Source organism: Salvelinus alpinus, chromosome 9 (genome assembly GCF_045679555.1).
Source record: "Salvelinus alpinus chromosome 9, SLU_Salpinus.1, whole genome shotgun sequence".
In the NCBI taxonomy this organism is placed as follows: Eukaryota; Metazoa; Chordata; class Actinopteri; order Salmoniformes; family Salmonidae; genus Salvelinus; species Salvelinus alpinus.
In genome coordinates, this window is record NC_092094.1 from 8,815,921 (window position 1) to 8,835,967 (window position 20,047).

At 44.2% G+C, this 20,047-nt stretch overlaps 1 protein-coding gene across 2 annotated transcripts in view; it reads left to right on the forward strand.

Moving 5' to 3' along the window:
• Positions 1 to 16,688, forward strand: part of LOC139584237 (solute carrier organic anion transporter family member 1C1-like) — a 35,534-nt gene extending 18,846 nt beyond the window's left edge. For both annotated transcript variants that reach the window (XM_071415850.1, XM_071415849.1), the window contains 7 exons: positions 649 to 813; positions 7,173 to 7,368; positions 7,633 to 7,798; positions 9,263 to 9,453; positions 9,668 to 9,732; positions 9,806 to 9,923; positions 14,307 to 16,688. In XM_071415850.1, the coding sequence (XP_071271951.1) occupies positions 649 to 813; positions 7,173 to 7,368; positions 7,633 to 7,798; positions 9,263 to 9,453; positions 9,668 to 9,732; positions 9,806 to 9,923; positions 14,307 to 14,541 (1,136 nt within the window). In that variant the 3' untranslated portion in view covers positions 14,542 to 16,688. The remainder of the gene's footprint in view (positions 1 to 648; positions 814 to 7,172; positions 7,369 to 7,632; positions 7,799 to 9,262; positions 9,454 to 9,667; positions 9,733 to 9,805; positions 9,924 to 14,306) is intronic.
• The last annotated feature ends 3,359 nt before the right edge of the window (positions 16,689 to 20,047 follow it).

Genomic DNA, 20,047 nt, shown 5'->3' on the forward strand with positions numbered 1-20,047 from the left:
TTCCGAAAGGTTTCTTTGGCTGTCCCCATAGGAGAACCCTCTGAAGAACCATTTTATGTTCTAGGTAGAACCCTTTTGGGTTCCGTGTAGAACCCAAAAGTGGAACGGGTTCTACCTGGAATCCAAAAAGGGTTCTTCAAAGGGCTCTCCTATGGGGACGTCCGAAGAAACCTTCTAGGTTCTAGAGAAAAATTGTTTTTCTAAGAGTGTACACTCAGAGAGTACACTCTGGACTGTCTGAGCCCTCTGAAGAAGTAGATATGGTCGTCTCCAATAGCATTATTCATTCTCTTTCCATCTGTATGTCAATGCAGTTTTATATGGATGTGAATGGTACATTATATATATTTTTAACCTTTATTTAACTAGGCAAGTCAGTTAAGAACAAATTATGTTTTTACAATGACGGCCTACCCCGGTCAAACCCGGACAACGCTGGGCCAATTGTGCGCCGCCCTATGGGACTCCCAATCACGGCCGGATGTGATACAGGCTGGATTCGAACCAAGGACTGTAGTAACGCCTCTTGCACTGAGCTGCAGTGCCTTAGTCCGCTGCGCCACTCGGGAGCCAAGAGACAAGTAAGAAATTAAAACGTACAGAAACATATAACAATAATCACTGTTGTTTGTTGTTGTATTTTCACAGAATTTGTTCCAACATTGAAGAGCTTACTGGGAAGTCCAGTCTATATAACCTACCTATGCGTGACCATTATTCAATTCAACTCTCTCATCGGCATGGTAACCTACAAGCCCAAATACATTGAGCAACATTACGGACAGTCAGCATCAAAAGCCAACTTCCTAATGGGTGAGTGCATCCATCGTTTTATGATCATGTGTTTAATGTGTCTTTAAAAATCCTACATCATCAAAAGTAACATTGCTAATATTGTGTAATGGTGTAATAAAACATATAGTTCAGGTAGCTGGTTTTGTCTGAACAGTTTCATGTTCTTATGTTTTTTATGTTACATTTCCATGGCAGTATGGTTCTTTCATACAAAAAAACAGACAGCTCCTCGAAAGATAGCTCTGACTTCTCTGTAATTAAACACTGACACGAGGAGACGGACTCTGACTTCTCTGTAATAAACACTGACATGAGGAGACGGACTCTGACTTCTCTATAATAAACACTGACACGAGGAGACGGACTCTGACTTCTCTGTAATTAAACACTGACATGAGGAGACGGACTCTGACTTCTCTGTAATAAACACTGACACGAGGAGACGGACTCTGACTTCTCTGTAATTAAACACTGACAAGAGGAGACGGACTCTGACTTCTCTGTAATTAAACACTGACATGAGGAGACGGACTCTGACTTCTCTGTAATAAACACTGACACGAGGAGACGGACTCTGACTTCTCTGTAATAAACACTGTCATGAGGAGACGGACAAGATAGAAGCGAGATAGACTTGAAATTACTAGAAAATAATATTGAATAATGTCATTAATAAATAGCCAGTCTTGATTTAAAATGATATTAAAGTTAAATTATATTTAAAGTGCTGTTGATGACCACATAATAATAATAATAATAATAATATGCTTTTATTCTGTACTCAATTAGAGAAGAGTGGTTTAGTAGGGAGAGGAGAGGAGGTTGGGGGCTCAGCCAGAAATACATTCAGCATTCCTCCTGTCCTTTCAACCATCAAAGACAGTTTCATCTCACATGACCACTTCACATGAAATATGGATGAACGACTTTGATATGAATGAGGCTATTCCTTCCTTTGATCTCTTCTGGGAAGAAGGATTGCACTAGATACAGTCGCATCTCTGCCTCCCTGTAAAACCCAGTGAGTGATTCCCAATACAGTTCCCTTCCCCTCTGTAAGAACCTGGGCCCTTTCTCAATTCGTATTTCTGTGATTCATCACATCCTATCTCCTTGCCCGCTTCTCAACCCTATTGGAGGAGAAGATCCTTATGAGGAGGAGGCGATGAGACAAAGATGATAATTGAGAAAGATCCCTTTTGTCTTGTGATGTCTGTATTGTACGTGCCTGGCTATCCAGACTCCTTGCTTCTGCCAAATGCTACACCACTTCCACGGACGTTAGTTTCTTGTCTGCAATGAGTCTGGATCTGAGTACCTCCCCGATCCTTCAACGAATGCGAACACATTTTTGGGGCTGTCTGATTGGTCCAGAACCAGAACGAACACATGTGGGCAAAGCATCGGTTTGAAAGTTCGTCATTGGCTTTGATACTCTGATTGGTTAGAGATGATCCAATCGATGATGAATTTTAGTATTGTATTGCAGGCATAATCACCATCCCAGCTAGGAAGAGAGGAATGTGCTTGATCTTTCCCTGTAAAATGGCTATAGACAAGGCCGGATCTAGCCTTTTGGGGGCCCTAAGCAAAATTTAGTTGGGGGACCCCTCACCACCATGCTGGCAAAACATTTTAGTGGCCCCCCTCTTGATGGTGGAGAGATTTTTGGTTTTGTTTTAGTTAATTTCCTGCAATTCTACACTTTGCCATGGGGCATAGAGAAAATGCTGCCGTTTTTTTAAACAAGTTTGCAGCAATTCCACACATTTTGCCATGGGGCCGTTTTAGGGGCATTTTTTTGTTGTTGCCGTTTTTACAGCTAATTTCCTGCAATTCTACACATTTTGCCCAGCCCATTATGAGCCTGGAAACGTCATACTGGCACGTTTTTGCAAAAAAAGGTCAAATGTCACAGTAGCTGATATTTTTTTCTCAATACATTGTAGTCAATGGGAAAAGATGTCACAGTGTTGACGTTTACAGTATGTCAATACATTGTAGTCAATGGGAAAAGATGTCACAGTGTTGACGTTTACAGTATGTCAATACATTGTAGTCAATGGGAAAAGATGTCACAGTGTTGACGTTTACAGTATGTCAATACATTTAATGGGAGAAGATGGGTGTCACAAGATTGATGCTTATGTCAATACACACAGTAGCAGGCAATGGGAAAAGATAAGAGACAACCAATTGGGTTGAGCCAGGATGTTGAGATGAAGCGAGGGTTAGGAATGAGGTTAGCTTTAGGGTTGAGCAGGGTTGAACTTTGAGTGGACATGAAGCTAGGGTTAGGGTTAGAGTCAGGGTTATGGTTAGGGTTGAGCTTTGAGTGGACATGAAGTTAGTGCCTCAACCCTAGACATAACCCTAGCCTTAATCCAATTTAACAATCCATTAATTTGCCCCTCCCCCTCTACATGGCTCCCAAGTGGCACCGCGGTCTAAGGCCCTGCATCTCAGTGCAAGAGGCATCACTACAGTCCCTGGTTCGATTCCAGGCTGTATCACATCCGACCGTGATTGTGTGTCCCATAAGGCGGCGCACAATTGGCCCGTTGTTGTCCGGGTTAGGCCGGGGTAGGCCGTCATTGTAAATAAGAATTTGTTCTTAACTGACTTGCCTAGTTAAATAAAGGTGACATAAAAACATTTAAAAAAGGGTAGGCCTCACCTGATCTAGACTTAATGTACTTTTGAGTGACATCGGCAGAACAAAATTCACACATGGGGACCGTTCCACAGACGTTCCCCGGTGAACGCAAGCCTACATCTGACCATGTGAAATGAACTCTTCACCGTGAAAACTTGGTCTCTCAGAGAACAAGGCATTTCTTTCACAGAAAAGCATATTTTACAGTCCTCACATAACCATGACACTCCCGTTGACTGCGTTTGAACTAGTTAACCGTCCTTGCACACAACCAATCGTGACCTTATAGGGATGCCCTGTGTTGAGGTTCAACTTCCTGTGACAATTAAGGGTCTTAATTTACCCTCAACATGGTCCTTAATTCTCTCCCTGCAGTTACACACAAACAATGTCTTCCATCCTCTGTAGAACGTCATTTCTTAATGTAAAAACTTGAGAGCATTATTAAAGAGTGTTCCCAGGAGGGAACCCGACATATGAAATTTAAAGTCAATAGACCCAAAATAATTTTTTACCTCCGTTGGACACAATGGTCTTGCAGTTCTAGAAACTAAGAGCCTTATTATGAATTATTGAATTAATTCTGAAAAGGATATTGTAAAAAAAAAAAAAAAAGTTAGATTGACTTTAAACTTTAAAACTGTATGTGTCTGCCTTCCTGTCTGTCTGTTTGCCTGCCTGCCTATCTGTCTGTCTGTTTGCCTGCCTGCCTTCCTGTCTGTCTGTTTGCCTGCCTGCCTTCCTGTCTGTCTGTTTGCCTGCCTGCCTTCCTGTCTGTCTGTTTGCCTGCCTGCCTATCTGTCTGTCTGTTTGCCTGCCTGCCTATCTGTCTGTCTGTTTGCCTGCCTGCCTTCCTGTCTGTCTGTTTGCCTGCCTGCCTATCTGTCTGTCTGTTTGCCTGCCTGCCTATCTGTCTGTCTGTTTGCCTGCCTGCCTATCTGTCTGTCTGTTTGCCTGCCTGCCTTCCTGTCTGTCTGTTTGCCTGCCTGCCTATCTGTCTGTCTGTTTGCCTGCCTGCCTATCTGTCTGTCTGTTTGCCTGCCTGCCTGCCTATCTGTCTGTCTGTTTGCCTGCCTGCCTGCCTATCTGTCTGTCTGTTTGCCTGCCTGCCTATCTGTCTGTCTGTTTGCCTGCCTGCCTATCTGTCTGTCTGTTTGCCTGCCTGCCTATCTGTCTGTCTGTTTGCCTGCCTGCCTATCTGTCTGTCTGTTTGCCTGCCTGCCTATCTGTCTGTCTGTTTGCCTGCCTGCCTGCCTTCCTGTCTGTCTGTTTGCCTGCCTGCCTATCTGTCTGTCTGTTTGCCTGCCTGCCTATCTGTCTGTCTGTTTGCCTGCCTGCCTATCCTGTCTGTCTGTTTGCCTGCCTGCCTATCTGTCGGTCTGTTTGCCTGCCTGCCTATCTGTCTGTCTGTTTGCCTGCCTGCCTATCTGTCTGTCTGTTTGCCTGCCTGCCTTCCTGTCTGTCTGTTTGCCTGCCTGCCTATCTGTCTGTCTGTTTGCCTGCCTGCCTATCTGTCTGTCTGTTTGCCTGCCTGCCTTCCTGTCTGTCTGTTTGCCTGCCTGCCTATCTGTCTGTCTGTTTGCCTGCCTGCCTATCTGTCTGTCTGTTTGCCTGCCTGCCTATCTGTCTGTCTGTTTGCCTGCCTGCCTTCCTGTCTGTCTGTTTGCCTGCCTGCCTATCTGTCTGTCTGTTTGCCTGCCTGCCTATCTGTCTGTCTGTTTGCCTGCCTGCCTATCTGTCTGTCTGTTTGCCTGCCTGCCTGCCTATCTGTCTGTCTGTTTGCCTGCCTGCCTATCTGTCTGTCTGTTTGCCTGCCTGCCTGTCTGTCTGTCTGTGGGAGAGAGGAAGGAGAGAGAGAGGTGAGAGAACGGGGAGGCAGGGAAAGAAGTGGGGGTGGAGCCACAGGGTGGAGCCACAGGGTGGAGCCACAGGCACACCACACCCACTCCGTCTCTGGCTAGACGAACTTACCAATCTAAAAAATGTTAGCTGGCATGGGCTAATTGAGTGACTGTCAGTGACTGTCAGTGACTGACATAAGATAACAACTGCTGATGCACCTTGTGTAGGCTGAGGCCTGCACGGCAGGCGGTGATACGGCCTCAGCCCTACCGTACAGCGTTTACGGTGATACTGCCTCAGCCCTGCCGTACAGCGTTTACGGTGATACGGCCTCAGCCCTGCCGTGCAGCGTTTACGGTGATACGGCCTCAGCCCTGCCGTGCAGCGTTTACGGTGATACGGCCTCAGCCCTGCCGTGCAGCGTTTACGGTGATACTGCCTCAGCCCTGCCGTGCAGCGTTTACGGTGATACGGCCTCAGCCCTGCCGTGCAGCGTTTACGGTGATACGGCCTCAGCCCTGCCGTGCAGCGTTTACGGTGATACGGCCTCAGCCCTGCCGTGCAGCGTTTACGGTGATACGGCCTCAGCCCTGCCGTGCAGCGTTTACGGTGATACGGCCTCAGCCCTGCCGTGCAGCGTTTACGGTGATACTGCCTCAGCCCTGCCGTGCAGCGTTTACGGTGATATGGCCTCAGCCCTGCCGTGCAGCGTTTACGGTGATACGGCCTCAGCCCTGCCGTGCAGCGTTTACGGTGATACGGCCTCAGCCCTGCCGTGCAGCGTTTACGGTGATACGGCCTCAGCCCTGCCGTGCAGCGTTTACGGTGATACGGCCTCAGCCCTGCCGTGCAGCCTTTACGGTGATACGGCCTCAGCAGAAGTCAGGTCATTCATACTTCTTTCGCCTTCGCGGAGCAGCGCAGAGCTGTTGTCAAGGAAGTTGTCAAGGAAGTGAGTTTGTGTATTTTTCGGGACCTCTCGCCCCTCCCTCTACCGTCAACCAATCATGTCGTTGTAGAGCTAAACGGAGCCCTACGCATTGTTACAACATTTGGGAGGCGCACGGCGATGCAGTACGGAGCTCGATTTGGTCTCCGCGTGCCTTCGTAATTGCGTCACAACATCCACACGGAGCCTTCGACCACATTCCCCGGATCATTGATGCACATATACCACTCCAGTGTTAATTGCTAAATTGTAATTACTTCGCCACTATTGGCCTATATATTGCCTTACCTCCTTACTTCATTTGCACACACTGTATACAGATTCTTCTATTGTGTTATTGACTGTATGTTTGTTTATCCCATCTGTAACTCTGTTGTTGTTTGTGTCGCACTGTTTTGCTTTATCATGGCCAGGTCGCAGTTGTAAATGAGGTTAAATAAAGGTGATTTTTTTTTGTTGTCTTTTTGTCTTTAACTCTCAACAGGAAGTTGACACCCTGACCTTGCTGCTAAAAAAGTATTTATTTATTTTTGGGGTCGGGGGCCCCCGTCTCCTATGTCGCTTATGGCAAGGGCCAGGCCTGGCTATACCCCTAATTCCACACTTCCCCTCCCTGTAGTATAAACTTGTTGTTCGTATGACGTCTGTAGAGATCCCATGGGGAAATCTGTTTGGGAACGAGCTGGCAACCGGAGGGTTAATGGTATCAGTATCGTAGATGCCGTTTCCTGACGTTGTGCCCTCGAAAGACACTTAACCGTCAAAACTGCTTCAGGGGAGCTGCTTCAGGGGAGCTGCTTCAGGGGAGCTGCTTCAGGGGAGCTGCTTCAGGGGAGCTGCTTCAGGGGAGTTGTACTACGACTAGAACGGTTCTTTCAACTTCCCTCTATGCGCCGTGCATGCATGGCTGACGTCTGTTCTGCTCTCCAGGCACGGTCAACATCCCCGCAGTGGCTCTGGGGATGTTCTCAGGGGGTGTGGTCATGAAGAAGTTCAAGCTGGGCGTCATGGCAGCTGCTAAGTTCTCCTTCGGGACCTCCCTGCTGGGGTACTTCCTGTCCCTCTTCTTCTTCGCCATGGGCTGTGACAACGCCAAGGTGGCTGGGATAACCATGTCATACACAGGGTAAGTCTCCACGATGGATACAAACCTCCCCCCATCATCTTTTATGTATTCAACTGAACTCTATTGGGAACGAGTCGCTATTCTTAGTCACTCAGAATAGAGAAAAACATGTCACTCAAAACAGAGTCGCTATGAACTGACCTAGAAAACAGTCTGTGTAAATGAGTGAACAGTGAACAGTGATGTTCTGACAGATCTTTCTAGAATCTAATACATACTGTACCTTTTCAGTTGTTTCTCCATCCGTCTCTGTGTTTCGTCCAGGGTGGAGGGGTTGTCGTACCAGCAGCCATCTCTGTTCTCTGAGTGTAACTCCGGTTGCCTGTGCTCCGGGAGTGACTGGGACCCTGTCTGTGGAGAGAACGGGATCACGTATGTGTCCCCCTGTTTGGCTGGCTGTACATCCTCTACCGGAGCAGGCAGAAACACGGTGAGATGATATCTTAGCGTTCCACTTGGGCCGATACACGGACTATACAAAACATTAACAACAGCTGTTTCCATGACACAGACTGACCAGGTGAATCCAGTGGGACGCTATTGTCTGTTACTGATGTCACTTGTTAAATCCACTTTAAATCAGAGTAGATGAAGAGGAGGAGACGGGTTAAAGATGGACTATTAAGCCTTCAGACAATTGAGACATGGATTGTGTACGTGTGCCATTCAGAGAGTGAATGGACAAGACCACCGGTTTGTGTCAAGAACTGCAACGCTACAGGGTTTTTGCAACGCTCAACAGTTTCCTGTGTGTATCAAGAATGGTCCACCACCCAAAGGACGTCCAGCCAACTTGACACAACTGTGGGAAGCTTTGGAGTCAACGTGGGCCAGCAACACTTGAGACAGCAACACTTTCGACACTTTATAGATTCAGTGCCCCAATGAATTGAGTCTGCTCTGAGGGCAAAAAGGGAGGGGGTGCTACTCAATATTAGGAATATTAGGAAATATTAATGTTTGGTATACTCAGTGTATGTGAAGTCATGAGGTGGAGACAAATATATCGATCTCCCGCCTCTAGGGGCCTTATGTAGACTATAGTAGGTAGTACTCACCGCTAGTCCAGACTCTCTAGACCGCTAGTCCAGACTCTCTAGACTGCTAGTCCAGACTCCCTAGACCGCTAGTCCAGACTCCAGACCGCTATTCCAGACTCTCTAGACTGCTAGACCAGACTCTCTAGACCGCTAGTCCAGATTCCCCAGACCGCTAGTCCAGACTCCCTAGACCGCTAGTCCAGACTCCCGAGACCGCTAGTCTAAACTCTCCAGACTTTCTAGACCGCTAGTCCAGACTCCCTAGACCGCTAGTCCAGACTCTCCAGACTCACTAGAGCGCTAGTTCAGACTCTCTAGACCGTTAGTCCAGACTCCCTAGACCGCTAGTCCAGACTCCAGACCGCTATTCCAGACTCTCTAGACTGCTAGTCCAGACTCTCTAGACCGCTAGTCCAGACTCCAGACCGCTAGTCCAGACTCTCTAGACTTCTAGTCCAGACTCTCTAGACCGCTAGTCCAGACTCTCTAGACCGCTAGTCCAGACTCCCCAGACCGCTATTCCAGACTCTCTAGACTGCTAGTCCAGACTCTCTAGACCGCTAGTCCAGACTCCAGACCGCTAATCCAGACTCTCTAGACTGCTAGTCCAGACTCTCTAGACCGCTAGTCCAGACTCCAGACCGCTAATCCAGACTCTCTAGACTTCTAGTCCAGGCTCCCCAGACCGCTAGTCCAGTCTCCCCAGACCGCTAGTCCAGACTCCCTAGACCGCTAGTCCAGACTCCCCAGACTGCTAGTCCAGACTCCCCAGACCGCTAGTCCAGACTCCCTAGACCCTATATTATTGCAGTGTTTTACTACTCAGTGATCCTTCCCCATGTCCTCTCCTCCAGGTGTTTGACCATTGCAGGTGTGTGGCAGTGACAGGAGCAGGTTCTCAGCCCAGCAACCTGACTGCCTCCCTGGGTCACTGTCCAATCAGAGACAGCTGTGACACAATGTTCCCCTACTTCCTATTCTTGTCTGTCATCACTTCCTTCATCATCTCTCTGGGGGGAACGCCAGGCTTCATGCTTCTCATCAGGTCAGTGAGGCCATCTAGTGGATAGACTGGAGAAATGCAACAATGCTTTCAATGACACAAAATGTGTTGTATCCTAACATGTTCAACTTGGGGAAACCGTTTTGTAAAAATCATGCTTTGATGTCACTCAAGTTGAAGTTAATCACAACAGTTAGGATTAAGTTTAGTTGGCCTTTAAAGGACTTCCCCTAACTCCCTAATAATCTTTTTATAGGTGCATTAAGCCTGAGTTGAAATCCCTTGCTCTTGGAGTCCACACGTTGGCCACCCGGACCCTGGGTGAGTATTACTTATGTCCTCGGTTGACTGATAGATTGAGTTAGTCAATGATTGATTGATTGATTGATTTTAGCTGGCCTCCCTGCACCTATCTACTTCGGAGCCGTCATAGACACGACCTGTTTAAAGTGGGGAATCACACAATGCGGGGGAAGAGGAGCGTGCAGAATCTACAACACAACAGCCTACAGGTAAAACACCTGGGGGTCAATTCAGACGTAGGAAACTATGCCTTTCACTATGCACTTCTCAGTAGTTGGTATTCAGACTTACCTTATGCAGGTGCGTAATGGTTTTGCAGGCGTGGTTATCTTGCACGCGCTGAATGAATGTAATTCGACAGCTGAAAACCCTCCCACTTGCTGGCCAACCGATTTTTCTCGTCAAGTTTTCATTCAATATGATTTTTAGTACATTTATCTAAATCCATCCCTTTAAATTTGGTGTACCTTTTTTAATTAGAAATTCCTCGACGGACTCACTAGAACATATGGAGAGAAGAGTTCAGAATATTAGAGATCAATTAAAGAAAGCCATGTAAATACATGGATATTAATCTCCTTGTCAGCACCAATTGGTAGATTTAAAAACACTCTGATCTTGTCTATTATTTAGGGTTAGAAAAGTATTTATAAATAATAAAATAAAAAACAGGTTTGGAGAGCCTTTACGCACAAAATATATTGGTGAATAAAAAATATAGTGGTTTGATTCTTCCTGAAGGTTGCCGTGTTGAATTGTTTAATCCATGAAAAATTTGAAGTTGACAAAAGTGTACAATAAGGGTTGAGCAGTAGTCCTATAAATCTACCCTGCTCATCCTCATTAATCATGGAACTGTTATAACAGTCTAGTCGTCGTGAACCGTGTGCCAGGCTCCAGGTTTAAACTGCTCGGTATGATCCAGTCGTCGTGAACCGTGTGCCAGGCTCCAGGTTTAAACTGCTCGGTATGATCCAGTCATTGTGAACCGTGTGCCAGGCTCCAGGTTTAAACTGCTCGGTATGATCCAGTCGTCGTAAACCGTGTGCCAGGCTCCAGGTTTAAACTGCTCTGTATGATCCAGTCGTCGTGAACCGTGTGCCAGTGTGTCTGTATGGGATAGGACTATAATCAGATGGTGGGCCCCTGTGGCCCCCCCTCCTAGCAGTGTGTCTGTATGGGATAGGACTATAATCAGATGGTGGGCCCCTGTGGCCCCCCTCCTAGCAGTGTGTCTGTATGGGATAGGACTATAATCAGATGGTGGGCCCCTGTGGCCCCCCTCCTAGCAGTGTGTCTGTATGGAATAGGACTATAATCAGATGGTGTGCAGGGTGGGCCCCTGTAGCCCCCCTCCTAGCAGTGTGTCCATATGGGATAGGACTATAATCAGATGGTGGGCCCCTGTGGCCCCCCTCCAAGCAGTGTCTTCTCTCTTCATCTGTTGACCTTATCTTGAGTTCCACATCTCTCATGACATTTTTTATTATTTAACCTTTATTTATCTAGGAAAGTCAGTTAAGAACAAACTCATATTTACAATGGCAGCCATCCAGGGAACAGTGGGTTAACAGCCTTGTTCAAGGGCAGAACGACAGATTTTTTACCTTGTCCGCTTGTGGATTCAATCTAGCAACCTTTCGGTTACAGGCACAACGCTCTAACCACTAGGCTAAGTACCTGCCCCCCCTCATGCTACTGATTCCGCAGCAACTGTCCTGCCTCATCAGGAACTTAAACTGAAATTACTTATAAATGAACAGAAAAGAAAACATGATTAATATTCTCACAATTAATTTGTATGTTCACACCTCCAAGACTTATGGGCTCTGATTATGTAATCTGCTTCCATGGCATAAGGCCCTGGTCTGAATTTATAATCGCACTAAGAACACTCTACCCCCCCCCCCCTCCTATCTGCCATTACCCGTCCTATTAAACAACTGATAATGACATTTCAGTTGGAGCTTTTGACTTTCTCTTCCTCCCTCAGGTTCCTAAGAGAGTGACGGCAAAAGACTTGAAAAGTACAAGAAAACAAAAAAAGATGACAAGTGTTAGTAATGCGTTATTAACCTATGCATAATCCTTTATGGCAATAACCCGAAGTTTGATAACATGACGATTCCCACTCTCTCTTAGTCTGACTAAGGGATGCCTTTGGGATGCCGGGTTCTGGGTTCCACAGAAATGCTTATACCCAGACTTCCTCCTCAGTTAAAAGTCTATGCATATAATTAAAATCATAAATCAACTCAGTAGGTTTGGCACTATACTGTCTTTTACGCGTGGCTACAAAAGTCTATAGCTTGGCTCTCCGAATGTCATTCTTGCAAGTTATAAAGCCAGCATTTCATAAATTTGACTTTGGAAAGAAATGTATATACCACTGGGCACACACGTCAATTCAATGTCTATTCCACATTGGTTCAACGTAATTTAATTGAAATGACGTTGAAACATCGTTGATTCAGCCAGTGTGTGCCCAGTGGGATGTTGATATGCTTCAGTTTGATACCATATGACTAGTTTTACATGTTTCTCCAGCGATCAAAAGATAACAACCCTCCCACTTGCTGGCCAACAGATTATCTCTTGCGGTTTTCATTCAATAGGGTTTTCAGTCCATTTATCTTAAGCCATCCCTTTAAATACGCTCTACCTTATAGTTATTGTCCATAGACTCAATAAAATATATGGAGAGAACGTGTTCAGAAAGAAAACCATCTAAATATATGCATTTTCTTCTCCATTTCAGAACCAATTAAAAAATAATACTCTGATTTTGTAGATATTTTATTGTTAGGAAAGTACTTATGAATCATAAACAGGTTTGGAGAGCCTTTTACACATTCAATAAATAAAACTGTGGTTTGATCCGTTCAGAATATTGCCACAATCAATTCTTCAGCCCATGGTAATGTTGGAAGATTAGTGTACATAGAGTTATAATAGAGAGATTAGTGTACAATGGTTGGCTAAACCCTGTTCTATTGCCTGCACTAACCACGGGCGCCAAGTATTACGCCATGCGTCGGTTCAAACCGCTACGGCTTGGTGTGCTCTCCACTCCAGAACAATTTAATTAGCCTACATGTCTTTCTTTTATATATATATATATGATCAACTTTTAGTAATGATCGTCAGCAACAACCACACAGCCGTGACTGCATTTACAGAGGAACCAAATGAAGGTAAATGAAACAATGGAATTAAATGGAATGATAATGTAGGCTATACCAACTGAAGGGAACGAACAGTAAAATGGCTAGTGAATATGTGTGGTTATTAGGCTTACTGACGGTTGATCCTGATAGTGACTAATATTTTACATGACAGGAAACAGGAAACAGAGAAAGTCAGGGTAGCCTATAATTAACACGTTCAAGAATGCCCATCGCTGCAAGTTAAAAGGCCATATAATTTCTGTAGGTTCGCTAGACTGTTTTTCATGGTTTCCTCTCACGTAAAGGTGATGGAATTAGGAGGGAATTAAGTCAATGTCAGAATATGGATGCTTAACTCAGGTGGGAATTCCCCCCCTAGTGAACATCTACAGTACAGCTCCTATCTCCATAGCTATCTCTATTTGGATAGGGGTAGCCTACATTGGTTTTAGTAAATACTTATTTTCTTGTTTTACTGTGCCATGTTTTTAGTGTTCATGCTCTCTGCTCTATTTTAGGGCAACAGTTAACATTAATGTACACTCCTGTGAATTGTTACTTTAGAATAGTCTACTTCAAACACTTTACAAGTGTTGCCTTCATGTAAAGTGTAACCTATTTTAGTTTATTCTAAGGATTTTTTTTTTGTTAACCAGGCAAGTCAGTTAAGAACAAATTCTTATTTTCAATGACGGCCTAGGAACAGTGGGTTAACTGCCTTGTTCAGGTAACAGAACGACCAATTTTTACCTTGTCAGCTCGGGGATTCAATCTTGCAACCTTTCGGTTACTAGTCCAACGCTAGCTGCCGCCCCGATTCACTCTCTCCTCTGGTCTGTTCTAGGATAGTAAACCTGGGTCTGACTCTGGTCCGAAGGCCTGGGAAGGGGATACCGACTGTAGTCAGTTGTACAACTGAATGCATTCAACCGACATGTTTTTTCCACGTTAAACTCCCCCCTCTGATTCCGAGAGATGCGCAGGGGGCTGCCTAAACTACGTCATCAGCGCCCGGGGAGAAGTTCTTGTTGGTTAACTGCCTTGCTCAAGGGCAGAACAGCAGATCTTTCTGCCCAGGGATCTTGACTGCTCAGGGATTCGAACCAGGGACTTTTCGGTTACCAACACGCTTAACCGCTAGGCTACCTGCCATCTGCTATCTCTTGCTTCCTGTGTATACTGGCTTTCCCTATCCCTAACTCTGACCCTATCCCTAACTCTGATCCTATCCCTAACTCTGATCCTAACCCTAATCCTAACTCTGACCCTAACCCTAATCCTAACTCTGACCCTATCCCTAATCCTAACTCTGACCCTATCCCTAATCCTAACTCTGACCCTATCCCTAATCCTAACTCTGATCCTAACCCTAATCCTAACTCTGACCTTATCCCTAACCCTAATCTCTCCTCTGCTCTGTTCTAGGGTAGTATACCTGGGTCTGACTATGGGCCTGAGGACTGTCTCTTTCTTCCTGTGTATACTGGGCTTCGCTCTACTCAGGAGGCACGTCAAGCAGGAAGAGAAAATGGCACTGACCAATGGGAATGTAGAGATGGAGGCCGAGTCTCTCAGGAAAGAGGAGAGCAACAGCTCTTTACACTGTGACCAGTTTGTAAGAGCGCTGGACTGTAACCCTGACAGGGAGACACGACTTTGATGGACCTCAATAGCTCAACATAGATCGACTCCAAGACGGAATGAAACAGGTGTCGTCGGCGTATTGACCTTTGCCTACATAAAGCTAGTTGTGATCTCCCCCAAGTGGGTTAACCCTGTTGGAGTAGGCTGTGTTTAGCAAGTTCGCCAACAGTCTGAGAGGCCCATGTTTGCACTGTCGCCGTTCACTACAACGGTAATCATTTTGACAGTACCAGTGTTAATTATTTTTGGGGTGAATATTCAGCAAATATTTTTGTGAAAGGTGTCAGTACCCTGCGCTGGTACTCCATACCATTGTGTACCTGCTCCACTGACCCAATACATGCCCTGACATCTCCTTTTCAAGTATTTTTCCACCCTGAATACAATCGATTTAGCGAGGAGAGAAGAGCATAAAGTCGATTTGTACTGTACTCCTGTAGATGATGTGAATATTTTTTTGTTTGTTTGTTTATACAGTACCTAGTGAAAGTATACACACCCCTTGCAGAGTATTCACATTTTGCTACATTACATTTTTTATCTAAAAATGGATTACATTAGATATTTTTCCTTCAGATCTACTCAACTCCATATTTTCAAAAAGTAAAAGTTATTTCAAAGATTATACTGAGTTAAAGTTCATATAAGGAAATTGAAATTAATTAATTAGACCCTAATCTATGGATTTCACATGACTGGGAATACAGAAATTAATCTATTGGTTACAGATACCTTTAAAAAAAAAAGTAGGGGCATGGATCAGAAAACCAGTCAGTATCTGGTGTGACAACCATTTGCCTCGTGCAGCTCAACACATCATCTTCGCATTGAGTTGATCATTCCCTCTCCTCTTCAATGGCTGTGCGAAGTTGCTGGATATTGGCGGGAACCAGAGCATCCCAAACATGCTCAATGGGTGACATGTCTGAGTATACAGGCCATAGAAGAACTGGGCCATTTTCAGCTTCCAGGAATTGTGTACAGATCCTTGCAACATGGGACCGTGCATTATCATGCTGAAACATGAGGTGATGGCGGCGGACAAATGGCACGACAATGGGCCTCAGGATGTTGCCACTACAATTGTGTTGTTTGTCCGTAGTTTATGCCTGCCCGTACCATAACCCCACCTCCACCAATGGGCACTTTGTTCACAATGTTGACATCAGAAAACCGCTCGTCCACACGATGCCATACACGTGGTCTGCGGTTGTGAGGCTGGTTGCACATACTGCCAAATTCTCTAAAACAACTTTGGAGGTGGCTTATGGTAGAAAAATTTATATTCACCTCACCTCATTCACCTCAAAATGAACATTCTGGTGGACATTCCTTCAGAAAGCAGCTCCCTCAACTTGAGACACCTGTGGCATCTTGTTGTGTGACAAAACTGCACATTTATTTTAGAGTGGCCTTGTATTGTCCCCAGCATCTGTGTATCATGCTGTTTAATCAGCTTCTTGATATACCACACCTGTCAGGTTTATGGACTATCTTGGCAAAGGAGAAATGCTCACTACAAGGAATGTAAACACATTTTTGCTCAACATTTGAGAGAAATACGCTTTTTGTGCATATGGCACATTTCTGGGATCTTTTATTTCAGCTCACGAATCGTGGGACAAACACTTTACATGTTGCGTTTATATTTTTGTTCAGTGTTAATATTTACTGTGCTTGAGCCATTTTTACAACAACAATGGATATATGTTGCCCTAAGAGTTTTGCAAGGTTGGTAGAATCTTATAAAAAATTCTTCACAATCTATACATCCTCATATTTATATTTCTTAGTAATTTGGAAAATGTTTTGTAACATTTCTTTCACTTGTAAATTTGAAGTAGGTTGTGTAGATCAATAGCGGGAAAACATCTGATTTAATCCATTTTATTTTTTATTTTAAGGAAGCAAAAGAAGACTGCCTGTGGTGTGTATACTCATGACTGTATGGAACAAAAATACATTTCTTGAACGTTAACGTATGTGTTTTACAGTGCCTTGCAAAAGCATTCATCCCCCTTGGAGTTTTTCCTATTTTGTTACATTACAACCTGTAATTTACATGTATTTTTATTTGGATTTCATGTAATGGACATACACAAAATAGTCCAAATTGGTGAAGTGAAATTCAACACAAAAATAAAATAAAATAAAAATGGAAAAGTGGTGCGTGCATATGTATTCACCCCCTTGCCTATGAAGCCCCCAAATAAGATCTGGTGCAACCAATTACCTTCAGAAGTCACACAGTTAGTTAGATTGCACACAGGTGAACTTTATTTAAGTGTCACATGATCTGTCATATGATCTCAGTATATATACACCTGTTCTGAAAGGCCCCAGAGTCTGAAACACCACTAATCAAGTGGCACCACCAAGCAAGCGGCACCATGAAGACCAAGGAGCTCTCCAAACAGGTCAGGGACAAAGTTGTGGAGAAGTACAGATCAGGGTTGGGTTATAAAAAAAATATCAGAAACTTTGAACATCCCACGGAGCACCATTAAATCCATTATTAAAAAATATAAAGAATATGGCACCACAACAAACCTGCCAAGAGAGGGCCGCCCACGAAAACTCATGGACCAGGCAAGGAGGCCATTAATCAGAGAGGCAACAAAGAGACCAAAGATAACCCTGAAGGAGCTGCAAAGCTCCACAGCGGAGATTGGAGTATCTGTCCATAGGACCACTTTAAGCCGTACACTCCACAGAGCTTTGCTTTACGGGAGAGTGTCCAGAAAAAAAGCCACTGCTTAAAGAAAAAAATAAGAAAACATGATTGGTATTCGCCAAAAGGCATGTGGGAAACTCCCAAAACACATGGAAAAAGGTACTTTGGTCAGATGAGACTAAAATTAAGCTTTTTGGCCATCAAGGAAAATTCTATGTCTAGTGCAAACCCAACACCTCTCATCACCCTGAGAACACCATCCCCACAGTGAAGCATGGTGGTGGCAGCATCATGCTGTGGGGATGTTTTTCATCGGCAGGGACTAGGTACCTGGTCAGAATTGAAGGAATGATAGATGGCGCTAAATACAGGGAAATTCTTGAGGGAAACCTGTTTCAGTCTTCCAGAGATTTGAGACTGGGACGAAGGTTCACCTTCCAATGACCCTAAGCATACTGCTAAAGCAATACTCGTGTGGTTTAAGGGTAAACATTTAAATGTCTTGGAATGGCCTAGTCAAAGACCAGACCTCAATTCAATTGAGAATCTGTTGTATGACTTAAAGATTGCTGTACACCAGTGGAACCCATCCAACTTGAAGGAGCTGGAGCAGTTTTACCTTGAAGAATGGGCAAAAATCCTAGTGGCTAGATGTGCCAAGCTTATAGAGACATACACCAAGAGACGTGCAGCTGTAACTTCTGCAAAAGGTGGCTCTACAAAGTATTGACTTTAGGGGGGTGAATAGTTACGCACGCTCAAGTTTTCAGTTTTTTTTGTCTTATTTCTTGTTTGTTTCACAATAAAAAATATTTTGCATCTTCAAAGTGGTAGGCATGTTGTGTAAATAAAATGATACAAACCCCATAAAATCCATTTTAATTCCAATTCCATTTGTAAGGCCACAAAATAGGAAAAATGCCAAGGGGGGTGAATACTTTCGCAAGCCACTGTACTTACATGGAACCAGTTTTGTTTTGTGGAAAGGAATGTCGTTTTTTGTTTGTTAATGGTTTATGTAGAATTTGTTGTTTTTATGTTTTATATTTGAAATGGGTTGTAGGTTGGTCATGTTTTTCATTTCTTGGCTTTGGTTTAAAATCTGAACAACATGACCGTGTCAATATTATCTAGTATTTTTTATTTATTGAATGTAAAAATTGGAGAGAACAGTTCCAGTTCCGTAGTTCCGTACATTAGTTCCGTACATTAGTTCCGTACATTAGTTCCGTACATTAGTTCCGTACATTAGTTCCATACATTAGTTCCGTACATTAGTTCCGTACATTAGTTCCATATATTAGTTCCACACATTAGTTCCGTACATTAGTTCCGTACATTAGTTCCGTACATTAGTTCCGTACATTAGTTCCGTACATTAGTTCCGTACATTAGTTCCGTACATTAGTTCCATACATTAGTTCCGTACATTAGTTCCGTACATTAGTTCCATATATTAGTTCCGTACATTAGTTCCGTACATTAGTTCCGTACATTAGTTCCGTACATTAGTTCCGTACATTAGTTCCGTACATTAGTTCCGTACATTAGTTCCACACATTAGTTCCGTACATTAGTTCCATACATTAGTTCCGTACATTAGTTCCGTACATTAGTTCCGTACATTAGTTCCATATATTAGTTCCGTACATTAGTTCCGTACATTAGTTCCGTACATTAGTTCCGTACATTAGTTCCGTACATTAGTTCCGTACATTAGTTCCGTACATTAGTTCCGTACATTAGTTCCGTACATTAGTTCCGTACATTAGTTCCGTACATTAGTTCCGTACATTAGTTCCATACACTAGTTCCGTACATAGACTGATCACTTCAGGTGGACAATGACCAGATAAAATGCAATGACCTCACGCACAAAAGTTACATTTTAAGTCCATACCTTAACTTGATTCTAGCCTGCCCCAGATCTGTTTGCGACAACGATCATAGGAGTTGGCAAGAAAGCACACCAATACCTCACTGTATTATTAATCTACCTGATTGCAGACCTGGGATAACTGTAGTTCTTAACATGCTTCGTGGAAAGTAACTCTTTTTAGGGGGGGTGGGTAAATTGTTACTTTGGAGGTGACTATTTGAATACAAATCCCCACAAAATTACTACTTCAACAAATATATTTGAATTCAGATCTCTGGAAGTGACAACTTTTCAAAAAAGTATTGGATTGGCTGCCTTCAACCAAAGGGAGGGTTGTATCTGGAACATAAATTATTGGATTGGCTGCCTTCAACCAAAGGGAGGGTTGTATCTGGAACAGAAACGATTTGATTGGCTGCCTTCAACTAAAGGGAGGGTTGTATCTGGAACAGAAACTATTGGATTGGCTGCCTTCGACTAAAGGGAGGGTTGTATCTGGAACAGAAACGATTGGATTGGCTGCCTTTGACTAAAGGGAGGGTTGTATCTGGAACAGAAACTATTGGATTGGCTGCCTTCGACTAAAGGGAGGGTTGTATCTGGAACAGAAACTATTGGATTGGCTGCCTTCAACCAAAGGGAGGGTTGTATCTGGAACAGAAACTATTGGATTGGCTGCCTTCGACTAAAGGGAGGGTTGTATCTGGAACAGAAACTATTGGATTGGCTGCCTTCGACTAAAGGGAGGGTTGTATCTGGAACAGAAACGATTGGATTGGCTGCCTTTGACTAAAGGGAGGGTTGTATCTGGAACAGAAACTATTGGATTGGCTGTCTTCGACTAAAGGGAGGGTTGTATCTGCAACAGAAACGTTTGGATTGGCTGCCTTCGACTAAAGGGAGGGTTGTATCTGGAACAGAAACGATTTGATTGGCTGCCTTCAACTAAAGGCAGGGCTGTATCAGGAA